Source organism: Eleutherodactylus coqui, chromosome 1 (assembly GCF_035609145.1).
Source record: "Eleutherodactylus coqui strain aEleCoq1 chromosome 1, aEleCoq1.hap1, whole genome shotgun sequence".
Taxonomy (NCBI): Eukaryota; Metazoa; Chordata; class Amphibia; order Anura; family Eleutherodactylidae; genus Eleutherodactylus; species Eleutherodactylus coqui.
In genome coordinates this window covers 365,680,213-365,696,421 of record NC_089837.1, presented here as the reverse complement: position 1 = coordinate 365,696,421, position 16,209 = coordinate 365,680,213, and the positions used below count along the sequence as shown (strand labels likewise).

Sequence of the window (16,209 nt, the reverse complement as noted above, 5' to 3'; positions counted from 1 at the left end):
AATCACTGTTAGGGCCGCCTACTGGACCCCTTAGCCAAGAATCAGAAAAAAGTAAGTTCACTAAAATACAAGTCGCTTTAAATCTATTCTCACAGATCTATACACCAATCTGCTCAGCTCTTCTCTCTATGACATGCTGTTTGCTGATAGGATTATATATTCTATCAGATCTGGTCCAAAGTTATTCTTTATAGATCATTCTCTTCATTATTAAACATCTTCTCTTGTTTCTCTTAAAGTAGTATGCCAGCTCTCGGGGCTCCAGGCGATCAGCTGGTTACCGGGCCCTGTCACACTGTATGGACCAGGAAGCAGATGGTTCCTTACATTGTGTGGTGGCTTGGCTTGGAATTGAAAGCATAGCTCCCAATGTAATGGATTTTACTAAGGCCGCATGTACCAGGGCGGATTTGCATTGCACAATTCGGAGCCAGCGTCCATCACCGGATTCTGCAGCAAATCCAACCAATAGCGTGCTATAACAATACGCAATTTCCTGTCCACGAGTGGAAATCGATTGCGATGTTCCGCTTGTAGGTAAAAAAATTGCGGCATGCTGCGATTTTGTGTGGGCTACGCACGGCCGGCTTCCATTGAAGTCAATGCAAGCCGTCCGTCCCGCGGGCATTCTGCAATCATCATTGCAGAATGGTCGGGGGGAGCCGGTTTTTTAGGCCGGTTTCACATGATTGTATTGTAACACATTCGTAATACTGATCCATAATATGGACGTTGGGGTGGCCCATAGAGATTTGGCAAAAAATAAAGTGGCAGCTATGCAGTAAGATACCTTCCCAATTTGTTACATCTGCTAATAGTAATGTTGGGGTAAAGTTTTAGCTTTAAATATCAACGGCAAGATGGTGTGCAAAACTGATGTATATTATGAGAAATGGCGCTTAAGATCAAGGTTTCCAATTACGCAGCCCACAGCATTAATAACAATTTGCTTTTGAAATACAACCACTATACTTTAAAACCTTACGTATTGACAACGGCATCCGTCCTGACAATCGTCACATTTGTGCTATTCCTACAAAAATACCTCTAAATACATGAAAATAGTCAAAATTCCGACACAAATACTGGTCAGTCAGAGCTGAAGGACCGGACAGCAGATTTCTTTGGGATTTGTGTTGGAACAGTCTTGTGATTTCTTCCACGACTTGAAGCAACAGTTGTTTTTCCTCTTCGTCATTAGTAAAAAGCCTAAAAATTCATGGTCTTTGACCACAACCTTGTTGTAGACATAAGAGCCTGAAGCTCTGATCCAAATAAAGGTTTGTTAAAAGGAAAAAAGTAGAGGGTGTCTTGCTTTGTAGTCGAAAGTTGAGATTTTTGGGCAACTTAATGGACATGTTACAGATTACATCAATGCTTGATTTGGGTTTGCCTCTATATTTGCTGTCATTGGTTTTATTTTCTACTGGGGACATGCCCAATATCTGCCCAATAGAAAATAATGCCAATTTATGCAAATACACGGGGAAAAGCAGACAAACGTAATGCATGCTACGTTTTTAAAACATGGCCATAAAAATGTTGTCATGTAAATAGGTATACAGATTTTCATGAGCTCCATACCACAGTCCACAAAAACATGGACCAAATATGGACTAAAAATAAGCTCGTCTGAGAGTGGCCTAACTTAGATTCTGACAGAGGAAACATTTACAATACTTCCCACATATTTAAGCTTGGCAATAGATATTGAAATGAATCAAATTGCCCAAAATACTGAATCATATAAGCAGGTATTGGGGTGAAGGACAGAGGAGAATACTCAGTTAAATGCTTTCATTGCAAGGTTTTATAGGTTTTCTTCTCTTGTCAATCACTTCATTATAGACCTGACAGTTTGCACTTAGACTGGGAATTAGGTGTGTGGATAGGGTCTGGTAAACCTAATTGTTGATAAATAAAAGAAAATTCCCCAGCATGATTGAAATGAGAAAAAGTAACTGCATGCACAATGTTTTGTTTTCTATCTATCAGCCTTAATTTCTATATAGGTGACTGACAGATGAATCCAGAGTTTAACTTTAACTCTTTCCATTTCCATTTTATTTCTTGGAAGGGAGTTTTGTTTTTCCTATTTTTAAAGAATAAAATGTTCTCTCGACAAAAAGAAGAAAATTCAATATTTGCCTTATGGATATAATATAGCCATGTACAGCATTAGGCAAGTGTTGCACTATGTTGTTATTGACCTTGCAAAGAAAAAATGAACACAAGCATTCTAACAACGGAGGTCACATTGCCATAGAAATACCACGATCAATTGCATTTGGAATCACAAACAGAATAAAGCTCCCCAGTATATCAAGGAAGATAAGCTTTCCACATGATCTGATATATGCCTGTTGGAAAAAGCATGGAGGATGCAGCTCTAAAACCACAATGTGACAGAGTCCATGCATTGTTAGAACTAATTCATGAATTTAAAGAGGCGCTAACTTTTCAGATAACTTTCCTGTAATGCTCATGTGAGTGTGCCTCATCAATTTCGTAATATAGTTTCATTAAAAATGTTGTTTCAGAACAGTAAATCAAGTTTGATGTAGCGGCCACTGGGGGTCTACTATCCCCTAAGAAATCCATTGCCTATTGCTAGATATTAAGCTTCTGTAATAACAGGAATGCTAGGGAACGGGAGAGGGGCTATTTGCACTCACACAGCTCGCAGATCTGCTGATGCAGTATCTGTAGTCTCCACTTCCTCTGCCTCTCCTTCTGTTATAGCATGTGTGTACTCATTATTTTGGTTTTACTAACCATTCAGAAAGTCTCTGAAAACTTAAATCATTCTGGAAAAGCAGAGGGGTAATTGGACCAAAGACTGTGCAATGTAGCATAGGAAGGGAGGGAAAGGAAGTACAGGACAATAAACTACTGATAAAATGCTAAGTTTGCTACATGCACTCTGCCTGTTAGTGAAGTCCAAACAGCAGGGCAGTAGAAAAATGGCGAGGACTACCTGAAAATCAGAAATTAAAAGCATGAAACAGGGTGCAAAGAGAAGCAAATGAGTGGGTAAGGAGAACATGTTATGTATTAGAAAACTTATCAAAAACTCAGGTACGCTTTTACATTGCAGAGATTTCTATTCGCTTCAGCCTCTGCCCCAATAAAGCTCATAATTTAAATTCTATATGTGAAACACCCACAAATACTAGGGCCAACATCACAGGAAGGGTCAATTAACATTTAAGGCTGAGTTGACATGTGTCATTTAAAAAAAAAAAAAACACATGCTTTTTTGGATGCTTTTTTTTGCTGTGGTTCACCAATGCAGCAAAAATGCATCCAAAACCCCATGTGTGAATGCAGCATGAGGATCGGGTTGATTTACAATGCCTGATCCTTTTGCTCTCTCTGGAGATGCCGAGCACAAGCTTGCCTTCCTCTTGGAATTGAAAACACGTGAACACTTGGTCAAAATGTATGTTCACGTACATGGGGAAGTTGGAAGAAATGCCTCGTGGGGTAATGAGAATTCGGCTGACAATTCTTAAAGGTTTATGGGCGCCTTTAGACAGTGTAAGACAAAGCAGTCTAAAAGCGAGCCAAATTTATCACAGTGGCTCATGCTAGATGGCAAATTTAGAGCATCTTTAGACACTTTTGTCTAACTTTTACACAATCTATTAGTTGGCTTACTTTCTGCCACCATTTTGCACCAACATATTAGTACAAATTTAGCCCAACTTGCTAAACCACACACCCTGGATGAGTGGGAAAAATGTCTAAAACACATAATAAACATGGTGCAAAGCACATACCCTAGTTTTTTGGCAATTAATTTCTTTCACATTTGGTTTAGTAAATCTCTTTCGGTGTGTTAAAGGGGTTTCCGCTATGATCCAGGTGTATTCAGGTGATGCTTCCTGCATAACCCCTTTAACTCCTTTACCTGTAAAGTACCTAAATGTTTTACCATAAAAACTAGTTGTTTATATGAATTCAACTAAAGGGGAAGCTGCACCCTAATTTACATTCAAATCTGTTTTCTAATAATAGATGCTGTACAAGAAGACAATAGAATCTGGAGCAAGCAATCTATTGTATTAATATAATAGATGTACTGTTTATGGCAATACTGTACTACTGATTGACTAATGTGCTTAGCTTCAAGAATTCCAGAGTTAAACCTAACTTGCTTTATATGAAGTTGCATGTGCTATTCTGTATGTTTTTATTTATTATTATGAATGTATAGAAGTTGCCTGGGGGGCTATGCTGATGGTGTAGGGATTTTAAGGGTGGGGCTAGCACTATGCCTGCCGGGGTTGGCTGTAGGTGCATGGTCAGTTTTGGGTCGGGGTCCATACCAGTGGTGTGGGTTTTGGCTCTGCTTCTTTTGCGGAGTTCCTTTTTGGAGTTTTCTGCTGCTGGGGGTCTGCGTCATTTCTGCTGCGTATGAGCGTGCCCTTAACCCTCTCCAATCCACTGTCTGACGTCTGAAGACATTCGGATTGAAGGCTGTACAGCTCTGATGTTGGAAGACATCTGGCAGGGTATTCTTACTGCATATTACTGGCTGCTCTGTTGTCGGGAGCCTCTCCAGCATGTCCCATACCACAGTACTGGCTCTAGCCAGCAGATGGCGCCATTGTATAATGGCAGAACGATAAAACTCCCTAGGAAACCCTGAATCCAAAATTGGACTGCAAAGGGTTAATGTATACATTTCTATACAGTTATTTTGTTTATAATCTAATGTATATTAACAAAAGATCCATACGATTGCACATTTTCTTATATACTTGTTTCTCTTTAGAAATTCAATCAACATAGAATTAACTAGGTTTACTTTGTTGTTGCACATATTTTTTAATGTACTAATGGAAGGTAACCTTTGATACCATATTTACATAGCTCCTCTCACATTGTTCCTCCTCTGTAGACATTTTGTGGCTTTTCATTACTATTTAAAATACATGTATATGATTTCAATTGCATCTGAAGAGGTTCAAAGCCGTAAAAGCTCCTAATAGAGTTGAACCTCCAGTTTTGATATCCTTTGAAGGCTGTGCTTGGGCAAGACCTTCTTTACTTCTTGTGCCGTATCTGTGAGACACCAAAGAGATAGTGTCTCAGGATCGCGGATTGTGATCCTGAGACGACGTCACCTTAATTAGCATCTTTAAATATCTGCAGAAATTGTTGGTTTTTATCAGAGAACTTAACCAATGGGGATTATTAATTTCTGCAATTCCTCATACACCTTGACACAACATACGAGTTCTGTCCTATGAGACACCTGTGCTTTTTAATATAGTTTCTTCTGTCATAATTGCTAACACATTGATGAGGGGTGAGAAGTGTTAAACTTATGAAAATGTAATTTGGTAAGCTTTAAATGGAAACTGATGACATTTAATAAAATAGACTGCACATAATCTGAGTATAAGTAAATTAATAATAATTGTAAATATAATAAATTAACTCTTCTTTGCATAGATTTCATTTCCTATTATGTGGCTTGCACTCTTATGAATGTGTTCTACTTGGTGGAGGTCACGTGGCAGGATGCTCATGCAGTGTTAATCATTTGGCGCTACCAAGACAAGTACAGTATAAGCAAAATATTTATATTTCCACAGCACTTAGGTGATGAGAAGACAAAAATAAGGTGTATATTAGTAACTCTGCATTCTCGTCTTAGTGATATAACTCTGGGAGTCTGATATTTGATGAAACACTTAGAGAGGTTTTTTATTTGAGAACTCATCACAATATCACTGATTTCTGCTGTAAAGAATCCAGTTCTGCAGTTTTTTCCCTCCAGGTTGTGTATACTGCACTTTTCTTCTGGCCTTCAGGTAACATGATAGCACTCTGACAACACTCTCTGTCCTGCAGTTAATGGGTCAGCTTTATGTCATCTGTCATTATAAAGAAACTGTTTGTCTTGTTGATAGCAGCTAATCACAGCGCAGCTTTCATTATGAAGAACAAAATTGGAAATTAAAGTTGCTCCCCGATTGGCTGCAGTGGGCAAGAAAGACAGTTTTTCTTTATGACAATTGACATGAATCTGACCTAATAATTGCAGGACACAGAGTGTTGACAGAGTGCTGGTTATGTGATCTGGAGGCCAGAAGAAAAGTGCAAAATACACAGCAAGGAGGAGATGAGCTACAAAACTGGGTTCTTCACAGCAGAGGCCAGTGATATTGGGATGGTTTTCTTATTTCTTTAAAAATCAGGGTGCTTTATTGGCAAAAAATGGATTGACTAATGCAATCAGTTTGAATGATTTCCGGGTTAAATCCTACTTGCTTTATGTGAAGTTGGCATTTGTAATGATTAAAAAAATGACTTACATTTTTAAAGTTTAGAACCCCCTTCGGCTTAGTTCACATTCATACTTTATTGTTATACAGCATCTGTCACAGTACTGCAAGAACTTATCCTCACTCTCCTATCAGAATCACATGCATGTTGGCCTCTACACAAGTTATTGAGTGCATGTTTGCTGTTTGCACCTACACTTGACTCTGTATTGATTGCCCCACTTATTTTGACCCTATTTGCAAGTTATACTTTATTAGTAAACTTTTACTTTCGGTTTTATACTTTGTAAGTGGCATATTCATTCTTGTAACCAATAACATCAGCAACTGTTGCTTCAATCTTCTAATTATGCTCTGGGGATGCATTGATCCAGACCACGACAATGCCTACTTAGTTGACGTTAAAGACTACAACTTTTTAAATAGTGTTAAAGGGGTATTCCTACCACAGAAAGTTATCCCCAATCTACAGAATAGGGGGTAATTTCTTGACTGGTGGGGATTGCAGGAGATAGCTGATCATTTGAGCTCGCTATCTCTAACATGATCCCATTGAAGAGAATGGAGCGGAGGTGTGCATACTTTAAACTTCAGGATGTGCTGGGATATACTCTCAGGTTTCGCGGTGGTCCCAAGAGTTGGACCCTTACTAATGAGCAAGCTATTGCCTGCTCTGTGGGTAGGTGATAACTTGCTATGATGGAAATACTCCTTTAGACCGAATGCAGATGGCTGGGTCGGATTCCAACTGCAAGATTCACGCACAGGGATATGACCCATTCGCTTGCAGTGACCGGCGGCTTACCTGTCCAGTGTCTTCGCTCTGCTCTGCGGATGTGTCGGCTGACACACAGCCGCAGATGCGCAGTGCAGAGTCGGGGCGTCAGCGATGACGCGGCAGTGTGAGCCTCTACAAGACTCGTACTGAAATAGGACATGCTACAATTTTGTTATTGCGCAAGTTTTCCGCTATCAAAATTGCGGCTGTCTGCATAGCATTGCATAAATCAATGCAATCCTTTGACAGCGTGCAATGGCCGAAATTCTGCACAGAATCTTGCTATGGAATTTCTGCCCATGTGCATTCAGCCTTACTGAAAAATTCCTACCAATCAGTGCATGCCGCTGCTATACAGTTTGTTGTGCACCAGATTGATACCACTGATACTCCATAGTTACAAGCTACAAACAAACACTCTGTGCAGTCTGATTCTACAATCATGTATTGGTTTATTCTGTATTTCCCTTGTCTTTCTTGCTAACCTACGATACGAGTACTATAGAGGCATCTGTGGTCAGAGACGGTCAAAACTGTACATATTCGGCATGTTATATATCAGTGATAATACTTTTCGCACATACATGGCAGTGTTGAGAGGCAGATGATATAAAACAGGCATACAGTCAAAACATTGTAAAATGGGTGGGGTAGAGAGTCTACATCTTCACAGAGCTCTGACTTTGCAGTTCCACAAGCAAACACAGAGCTTAAAAATAACACAAGCAGACAGAATTAATTTCAAGCAATATAGTGCAAGCTTCAGTTACCTAGAATTTAGATCCATCCAAAAAAAGTTTATTTGTTTTTTCTCTAAGATACAAATTGTATTGAAATAACTGCAAAACATGTGGCAGTAAATGTTTTTTAGACAGATTCAGATCAGTTAAACAGATGTAGGATACAAGTTTAATGCTAATGTCAAAATCCTAATATACTGTCACATTTTATGTAAGACCTTTGGAAAAATTGCTGCTTGACAGGCAAAATCTGTCATGATTTCTACTTCCCACTGGCAAATGGCCTTTTTAAAGACTCTATTATTAAAGTTTGTTAATGTTTTATGTATTTAAAATGTTTCTCTGTGACAAATTAAGATGTACAAAATTGCTAGTGATACATCTTCTGTGACTTGATTTGTTCTAAAATCGGTTCTCCAGCATCTTAAATCACAGAAAGCAAACAATAAGGTTACAGCAGGGTGGTCAGATTTCAAGAACACAAGATTCGTTTTCACTCTCCACTCTCGTTTTCTTTCTGTCTGTCTGAGTTTGTCTATAGTATGTATATCTATGTATAGTTAGTTGAAAGCCTCATCTTTCAAGCCACATGTGCCATTTTTTACAAACTGCATTTTATGACATCATTGCAACCCCCCCCCCCAGTGTATTTAATAAGCTGTCAGCATTTAGATGGATATTACTTAAAATAACTCTCTTTTACTAAATTTTGAATATTTCTTTCTGATTTTAGGAAACAGAGAATGCTATAGCAGCTAAAAGGCCACATGTGGAAGGCATATTGTCTACGGGGTATCAACTTCAAGCAGATAAATCCACAACCTTTCCTTTAAAGGTAAATATTAAAGCAGAGTGTCTTCTTATTTCTTTGAAAAGTTTTATATATGGGCAACATTTGTAGTTGATTCATGTTGTTAGCGCAAAATTCGCTATTATAGATATACCGTGCGGTTCCAAATTAAATAATATGTGTACAGGCCTGGAGAGCCTTTCAAAGACCACACGTCTACATCATGTGCCCCCGAAATCAAACTCTCATACGGGCCCTTCATTTATACACACAAATTCACACTCACTGGGGTTTTAATTCACTCATATACAGACTGATAAGTATCTCATGTGAAGTAGAAACTGGGATTGTATTTACTGTTCATAGAACTTCCCATATTGAACAAAGTATATATATAAGAAAACTCTTATGTACCGCGGTTTTTACATATTTTGTTCAGAATAGGCTATCCAATGACAAACACAATACAACTTATGCCCATTTCCACCCACATACTTATATTCACCACTCCAGATAGCAACTATTATCACCGTTCATTGTTAAACCTTCTACCTTTCCTTAACTCATTGACTTGCTTTTTCCTTCACCCATTTTTGTGTGTCCAGTTATGTTTACAAACATCATCTCATTGAATTTGCTTGCGAGTCATACTTCGATTTTTCCCACAACTCACGACACAGGTCTGGCTTACCACTAATAAGCACTTACAATTTTGTCCCTGCCCATCTTGTCGTAATTGGAAAAATCCTTAATTAATTGAGATTCTCTACTCCCGCACCTCATGGCGCAGATCTGTATTTTTGGCACCACATTGTGGAACCTCAACAGCCTGCTTGGCCTGCCATAATCGGAGGAGACTTCTCTGGCGCGCCCACATCTACCATTAGACAGGCCTCTCTGCTGTCTGGTATCAATTACTCCAAGCCAAAATCCTTTGAGTTGATGTATGCCAACATGGCAAATGCAAGCACTCCATGTGCACCCCTCCCCCCCCCCACATAACAAAGGGAGACCTCTTCAGCCACATGTTGAACAATGGAAACTCACCGCATGGACACTCTCAGCAACTTTACTCACTACTATAACCTTCAGCTAAAATTGCTTATATCAACTTTCCTTTTTGCTTTCTTTTAACAAGTTATACTACACATTCTTTGTTCCTTATTAACCTGCACAGTCTGTTCACACCATTCACTTCTACAGAGAATATATAAACCCCCATAGCTCACACCTTCTTTCACTCAGGACATTTTCTTCACAGACAACATAAAAACAACACAGTATATCTATTTCATAGTTCTTTAGATACAGACTTATCATATTTCAACTCACCCGGCCTGGGGCGGATCATAGCAGAGAGGGAGAGATGGGACAGGTACAAGAATAGCTTATTACCTTGTTTGAGCTCATTATCTGTCCGTCTCTGCTTCGAAGTCCCCTTGTGTCCGGATAACGATGAAATATCTTCATATCTCTGTATCTTCATTATCCCAGCGGTGCCTCCAAATTTGTTAGCGCAAAATTCGCTATTATAGATATACCGTGCGGTTCCAAATTAAATAATATGTGTACAGGCCTGGAGAGCCTTTCAAAGACCACACGTCTACATCATGTGCCCCCGAAATCAAACTCTCATACGGGCCCTTCATTTATACACAAATTCACACTCACTGGGGTTTTAATTCACTCATATACAGACTGATAAGTATCTCATGTGAAGTAGAAACTGGGATTGTATTTACTGTTCATAGAACTTCCCATATTGAACAAAGTATATATATAAGAAAACTCTTATGTACCGCGGTTTTTACATATTTTGTTCAGAATAGGCTCTCCAGGCCTGTACACATATTATTTAATTTGGAACCGCACGGTATATCTATAATAGCGAATTTTGCGCTAACAATGTGAATAATTTTCGTTTGGAATACTTTGGTTGTCTAACCCCTAGGATTTTTTTTTCAGTCAGTAGCCATGTATGTACTTAAAGTTTCAGATGAATTTTCAGAATAAGCTACCGTGTGTGAGTACATGAGAAATAACATATCTGGCCTTTATATTAATTGTATCCTGAATGTATCACCATTTCTTTCCCTCTGCAGGCTATATCTGTAATTTTCAGTTGTCTCAGAGCTGGTTAAATGAGTCTCTTAGCTATTATGCTGTGTTCTATACACTGTGCTCAGAGAAGACTGCATATTCTGTTTCTTAATTGTCAGTAAGGCCAGTTTCAAACAAGTGTATCATAACACGTCTGTAATACGGATCCATAACAGGAACGTGTTACAGATTACAGTATTCTTGTATCTTGTCACCACCGGAAGCTAGTGGTTTGACAATGCCCCTGTCACATCCCTAGCTCCCAATTGGGTGAATAACTGCAGGTCCTGGAAGGTGCTAGGATGAATTTGTGGCCAGCCATGTGACTCTCCTCCCCGGCCTGACTGTAAGTTGCCTCTGCGTGCAGCACTTGAGACTCACTGGGACTGACTGGCCCCTGCCACTGTGCCCTCCCTGCACAGTAGTCCTCTATTGTGCCGGCGATGGCAGTGAGTCACTGACCCATGATGCTATGGCCTCACTGGTGTCCTCCTCGTACACTGTGCAGCCGCCGCCAGTCACTCACAGTCAGCTGCTGCTGTGCTTTCGCTGCTGTCCTCCTGCTATGTGCGGCCTCCCTGCTGTCCTCCTGCTCTACTGTCCGTCCACTGGCTGTTAGTCTGTGTGCCCTGCTGATCTGCCCTCCCTGCTGATTGAGCGTGCAGTGGCCTTAAATACAGACATCGGGATGGGGGGGGGGGGCAGAAGGGAAGGTGCTTCACTGCTCTCTGGTGGGCAGCCTCAAACTGGGGGTATGCACGCCTGCAGCGGGCATGGTGTCTGCATCGCAGGCAGTGCACAGCCTCCAGAGGAGAGGGGGGGGGGGGCGCTTCCACTCAAGGGTATGCTACAGCGGGGAATGCTGTCTGCTTCACAATGAATGGAGGGCCGATAGGTTCTGAAGATCATAGCACTGGCGCTTTAAACGGTCTAGGGGAGATTGAGGGCCGCAAAGCTCCTAGCAGCGTCCATTGACTGTCATACACACGCTGCTTGGACCTTTATTCCACCAATCGGGAGCTAGGGGCATGACAGGGGCATTTCTCCATGGAAGCCCTGTCAAACCCCTAGCTTCTGGTGGTGACAAGATACAATAATACCAGAGATGACATTACAACCATATATCATCTGTATTTGATCAGTATTTGCCTCCATATATTTTATTTTCTACTGGGCAAGTACTGTTATTTTAGGTAAATAAAGTGATTTCACTTTTGCTAGTTATCACATTGGCTATTATTTAAGCACAAGTTGTTTGAAATGTCACTGACCATTTAAACATATAGAGGTCGATTTATTAAGACTGCCATTTCAAATGCTGGTCTTGACGTTATCCCATTGATGAATGATGTGCCTAGTATATGTAGATGTGCACACGACTTTATATATTAGGTGCATCCCAGAATCTACATGAACCTACAAAGAAATCTATGCCAGGTAGAAGTTGGTATATATTTATGGTATAATTTACTCCAGTTTCAGGTACATTTCATACATAAATGTGTTGTTCCAGAGGTGCCACATCTGAGAAGGTGGCATGTAGCGATGTAGCTGTCAAGAAGTCACAAGGTTTTTGTGCAAGCTGAGCTTGTTGTATGTCAATAAGGATGTGATAAATCCCCCCCCCCCCCCCATGTGATGCTGTTTCAGGAAAGAATTTTGTTGTCACTATATTATGAGGAAATATGTATTTCATTCCATTTTCCAACTAATCACCTGAAAATTGTGAGTAGCCCTATTAGTGCATCATTATTACATCCTGCTTTGGCATTACCCCTTAAATCTGAATGTTCATAAAATGTAGTTCCTATATATCCTCATAGCATAATATGCAGAGGCTGAATATTTAAAGCGGATCTGTCACCAGATTTCACAATATAAAGTGATCTCTTACACCAGATGAGGCTGAGCTACTTTGAAAACACCAGCATGATTATTGTACACGGTTAAATATATCACTTTTATTTCTTGCTAATGCAATTGTGACTTGTCTGTATACTTTGTACTATATGAATGCTTTCTGTGTCATGCTTTACATAGTTATCTGAAAGTGTAAAAAAAAGGGTTTGATAAAACGTATACATCCAAAGGACGGCTAGAAGAATGCTGTGCATCTGCATCCATCACCTATATACTCACATGTTAAGAGAAAAAGAATATTATATTAAGGGATACTTCTTTTTTACCTGATGGCGGTGACAGATTCTACCTGTCAGACATCAGTCCCACGTTGGTTCATTCCATGTTTACACATTCAGGATTTCAAGATCTTTGTGTCAATTATATGTCCAAATCCTAAAGAGAGTCTACTAACTGTCTGCATTAAATATAAATGAACTAGCTCGGGTACTCGATACAGAATGCATGCAATGCAAACCGTGACATTTTAAGTAAGAAAATACAATATTAGAACGTACGCATAATTACGTCGAAGGACACCAAACAGGTCCGGTCTTCCATCATTTCTGACATATGTCATAGCATCTTTTGTATACTCGAGCATGTGATGTAGGCTTCCAGTAAACAAATACGGAAGAATCACTAATTTGCCAAGATTGGAAGTGTTTCCATCACAGTTGATCGAATCCTTGGGATGAATGTATTCCTCTGCTCTAAGTCTTTTTTGATTGAAGCATAGATATTGCAATCTTTCACCTTCAATTCTTGCATACACGTCAACCACATATTGATGAAAAAGTTGGCGACATCGGAGAATATGATTTGCCGTCTGTATGCATAAAAATCTATTGCAGAGATTTTTTTTAAGTCGGATTACTTGTTAACGGATCATCCTGCTGAAGATTCTTTTAAAGATCCATATTGAATTTGCCTATGGCAAATCTAATTGTGTGAACATAGCCTTAGCTTCATTTCTCATATGATGTGATTTGGCCAATCAGCTAGGACTCAGTGGCTGTCCTGAATGAACCTTTTAAAATTTGTCAAGCACGCCGAATTTAGGAAAAACGTTTGGTTTGTTCCAAATTGGCTTAAACCAAACTTGAACTTCACCAGTACTCCTAAAACCGGTGCCATTAGAGCCCTTTATAATACTCTAAGGTCATCCAAGTAGTTTTGAGCTGTTGTAGATGTTAGTGAAAAAATAAAGGAAAGAAGGGAAAAAAGAAGGAAAAGGAAGGCAGATGAAGAAAAAAAGAAGGTAAAAGAAGAAAAAAGAAAAAAAAGGAAAAAGCTGTAGATTTCTTCCTTTTTTCTTCTCCTCTTTTTCCTTCTTTTTAAAAGAAGGAAGGAGAAGAAGTTTTATTGGTTTTAGGTGAGATGAGCCGCTCGAGGTTCGGGTTTGTGCCAAACTAAACTTTTATTAAAGTTCAACCCGACACAGGGTTTGACTGTTTCGGTTCGCTCAACACTACTCAGTGGTAATGGTACACTATACCAATCAAACAGAACTAACAGATCTTATTTAGTTTTAAAAGAGGCTTAATGATACTTGAAGGATTGTTTCTTTAACCCTCTGTTAAAGAAAGAGCTTCTTCATTCTGCAGAACTTCAATCATTCTGTAACTTCAGTACTCAACAAAAAAATTACTCTTGTCCATGCCTGATACAGCAGGTGAGCCCCATCCCAGCCTTATCCACTTGGCACAGAGAAACCTGCAGCCTCATTTAGGCCTCATGTCCACGGACGGATTTGATTTGCGAAATCTGCACTGGACACCTGCAAATCAAGCCACCCATAGGGATGCATGGGAATCCCCAAATAGATAAGAGTATCCGGATTTGATTTGCGGACCTTTCGGTCCAGAAAACAAATCTCAGCATGCTCCATTTTTCTGTGGATCCCGCACTGACGGCTGACATTGAAATCAATGGAAGCCGGCCAATGCGCAGCATACCCGTAGCGGACACTGTGGATGTGCCATGGATCCGCGGGAAAGCAGGAGGTTTAAAAAACACACTGCGCATGTGCGCGGCGCTAGCTGGCACTGCAGAACGCATCCGCCGTGCAGAAGGAAGAAGGTCCATCTGGGACAGAGAAGACCCGCACCACATCTGGACAGGTAATAAAATGTCCATGGCCGTGGACAGGGTAGGATCCCTCTGCGGGCTCCCGCAGGTGGAATCTGACTCGCCTATAGACATGAGGCCTTACTTGACACAAACATAGCTATATGTACATACAGTAGATGGTACTGAAGGATAAGCCATCAATGTTAAAATACTGGAAAATGCCTCAATAAAATATCCAGTGTCTGTCTTGAATTAATAAATGCTGTCTGGGCACTAAATAAGCAGCTGTTGATCTGATCAGCATCTTCTGTAGTTCATTCCCAATTAGAGATGAGCGAGCATAATTGCTAAGGACAATTACTCGATCGAGCATTATCCTTAGCTAGTACCTCCCCGCTCGGAAGAAAAGGTTCGGCTGCCGGGACGGGTGAGAGGTGAGTTGCGGCAGTGAGCAGGGGGGAGCGGGGGGGGGGGGGGGGAGAGGAAGTGGGTCATTCCATGTCAGTTCAACCAACACTCCCAGTCGACCATCCCAGATTTCAATGAAACTTTGCACAAAGATAGACCCTGACCCTAAACTAAGATAGCCAGAATATTAGGCTTCAAAGTGCTTTGGTTCACGAGCTACAGGTCTTAATCTAGGGGGTTGTCATGTGATTACAGGGCGCAACCTGAAAAAAGTGGTGATTTCAATCCATTGCCAAGCCAGTTCCAATGACTCTAGAGCAATGAAACTTCACACACTAGGAGAACTTTTGGTGCTGAATCCAGCTAAGCTCCTCAGACTGCCACTCTTATCATCACTCTGCCACCATTGCATGTCAAAGTAGCTGAAAAATTCTATCACGCAAAATAAAATTCATTTTAAGCAGTAATAACTCATAATCAATGCAATCCAACTCAGCTATGAATTTATCAATGTGTACTCCATAGAAATGTTTCATTATTCACATTATGGACCCAAAAGGATGCATAGCTCTTAAGATACAATGAGTCAAAAATGGCAAAAAAACACTTTTTTGCAAATTTTTCCCTTTTTCAAAGGCGAAAATCAGAATGTACTCCATTTTTATTTTTTTTTTCATTTTTGTTCTATTTGGAAGATAATTTTTTGCTCTACAAGATTCGATGTTTTTCATTTTGTTCCCAGACTTTCTAGATGGGAAAATATCAATGCCTGTGAAGGTCCTATGCACTCGCGGAGGTCAAATAATAAAATAAGTGTAAGTTTTGCATGGATGTATAATTAGTTTAGAAATCATGAGAAGGTAAATTATTTTTGGAATGAGACAACTTTTTGTGCTCAAGAAACTTATGTGATCAAAAATTGCATGGCGAGTTCAGGTGAGCCACAAGCTTTGGCCTAAGATGGTCAGAATATCATTGAGTGTTGCATAATGATTGTGGTATATTACAGTGATCACTGGGCTTATTTAGCACTCTATCCATATTGGATACTAAGATTATCTAAGGCTAGCATTTGTGTAATAAATAACTAGTTATTTATTACACAAATGCTAGCCTTAGATA

The 16,209-nt window shown here is 39.9% G+C and overlaps 1 protein-coding gene across 1 annotated transcript in view; it reads left to right on the top strand.

The window, feature by feature from the left end:
* Positions 1 to 16,209, top strand: part of DMD (dystrophin) — a 2,524,637-nt gene that overhangs the window by 1,693,764 nt on the left and 814,664 nt on the right. Inside the window, exon 49 of the mRNA XM_066577956.1 lies at positions 8,551 to 8,652. Coding sequence (XP_066434053.1) covers positions 8,551 to 8,652 — 102 coding nt within the window. The remainder of the gene's footprint in view (positions 1 to 8,550; positions 8,653 to 16,209) is intronic.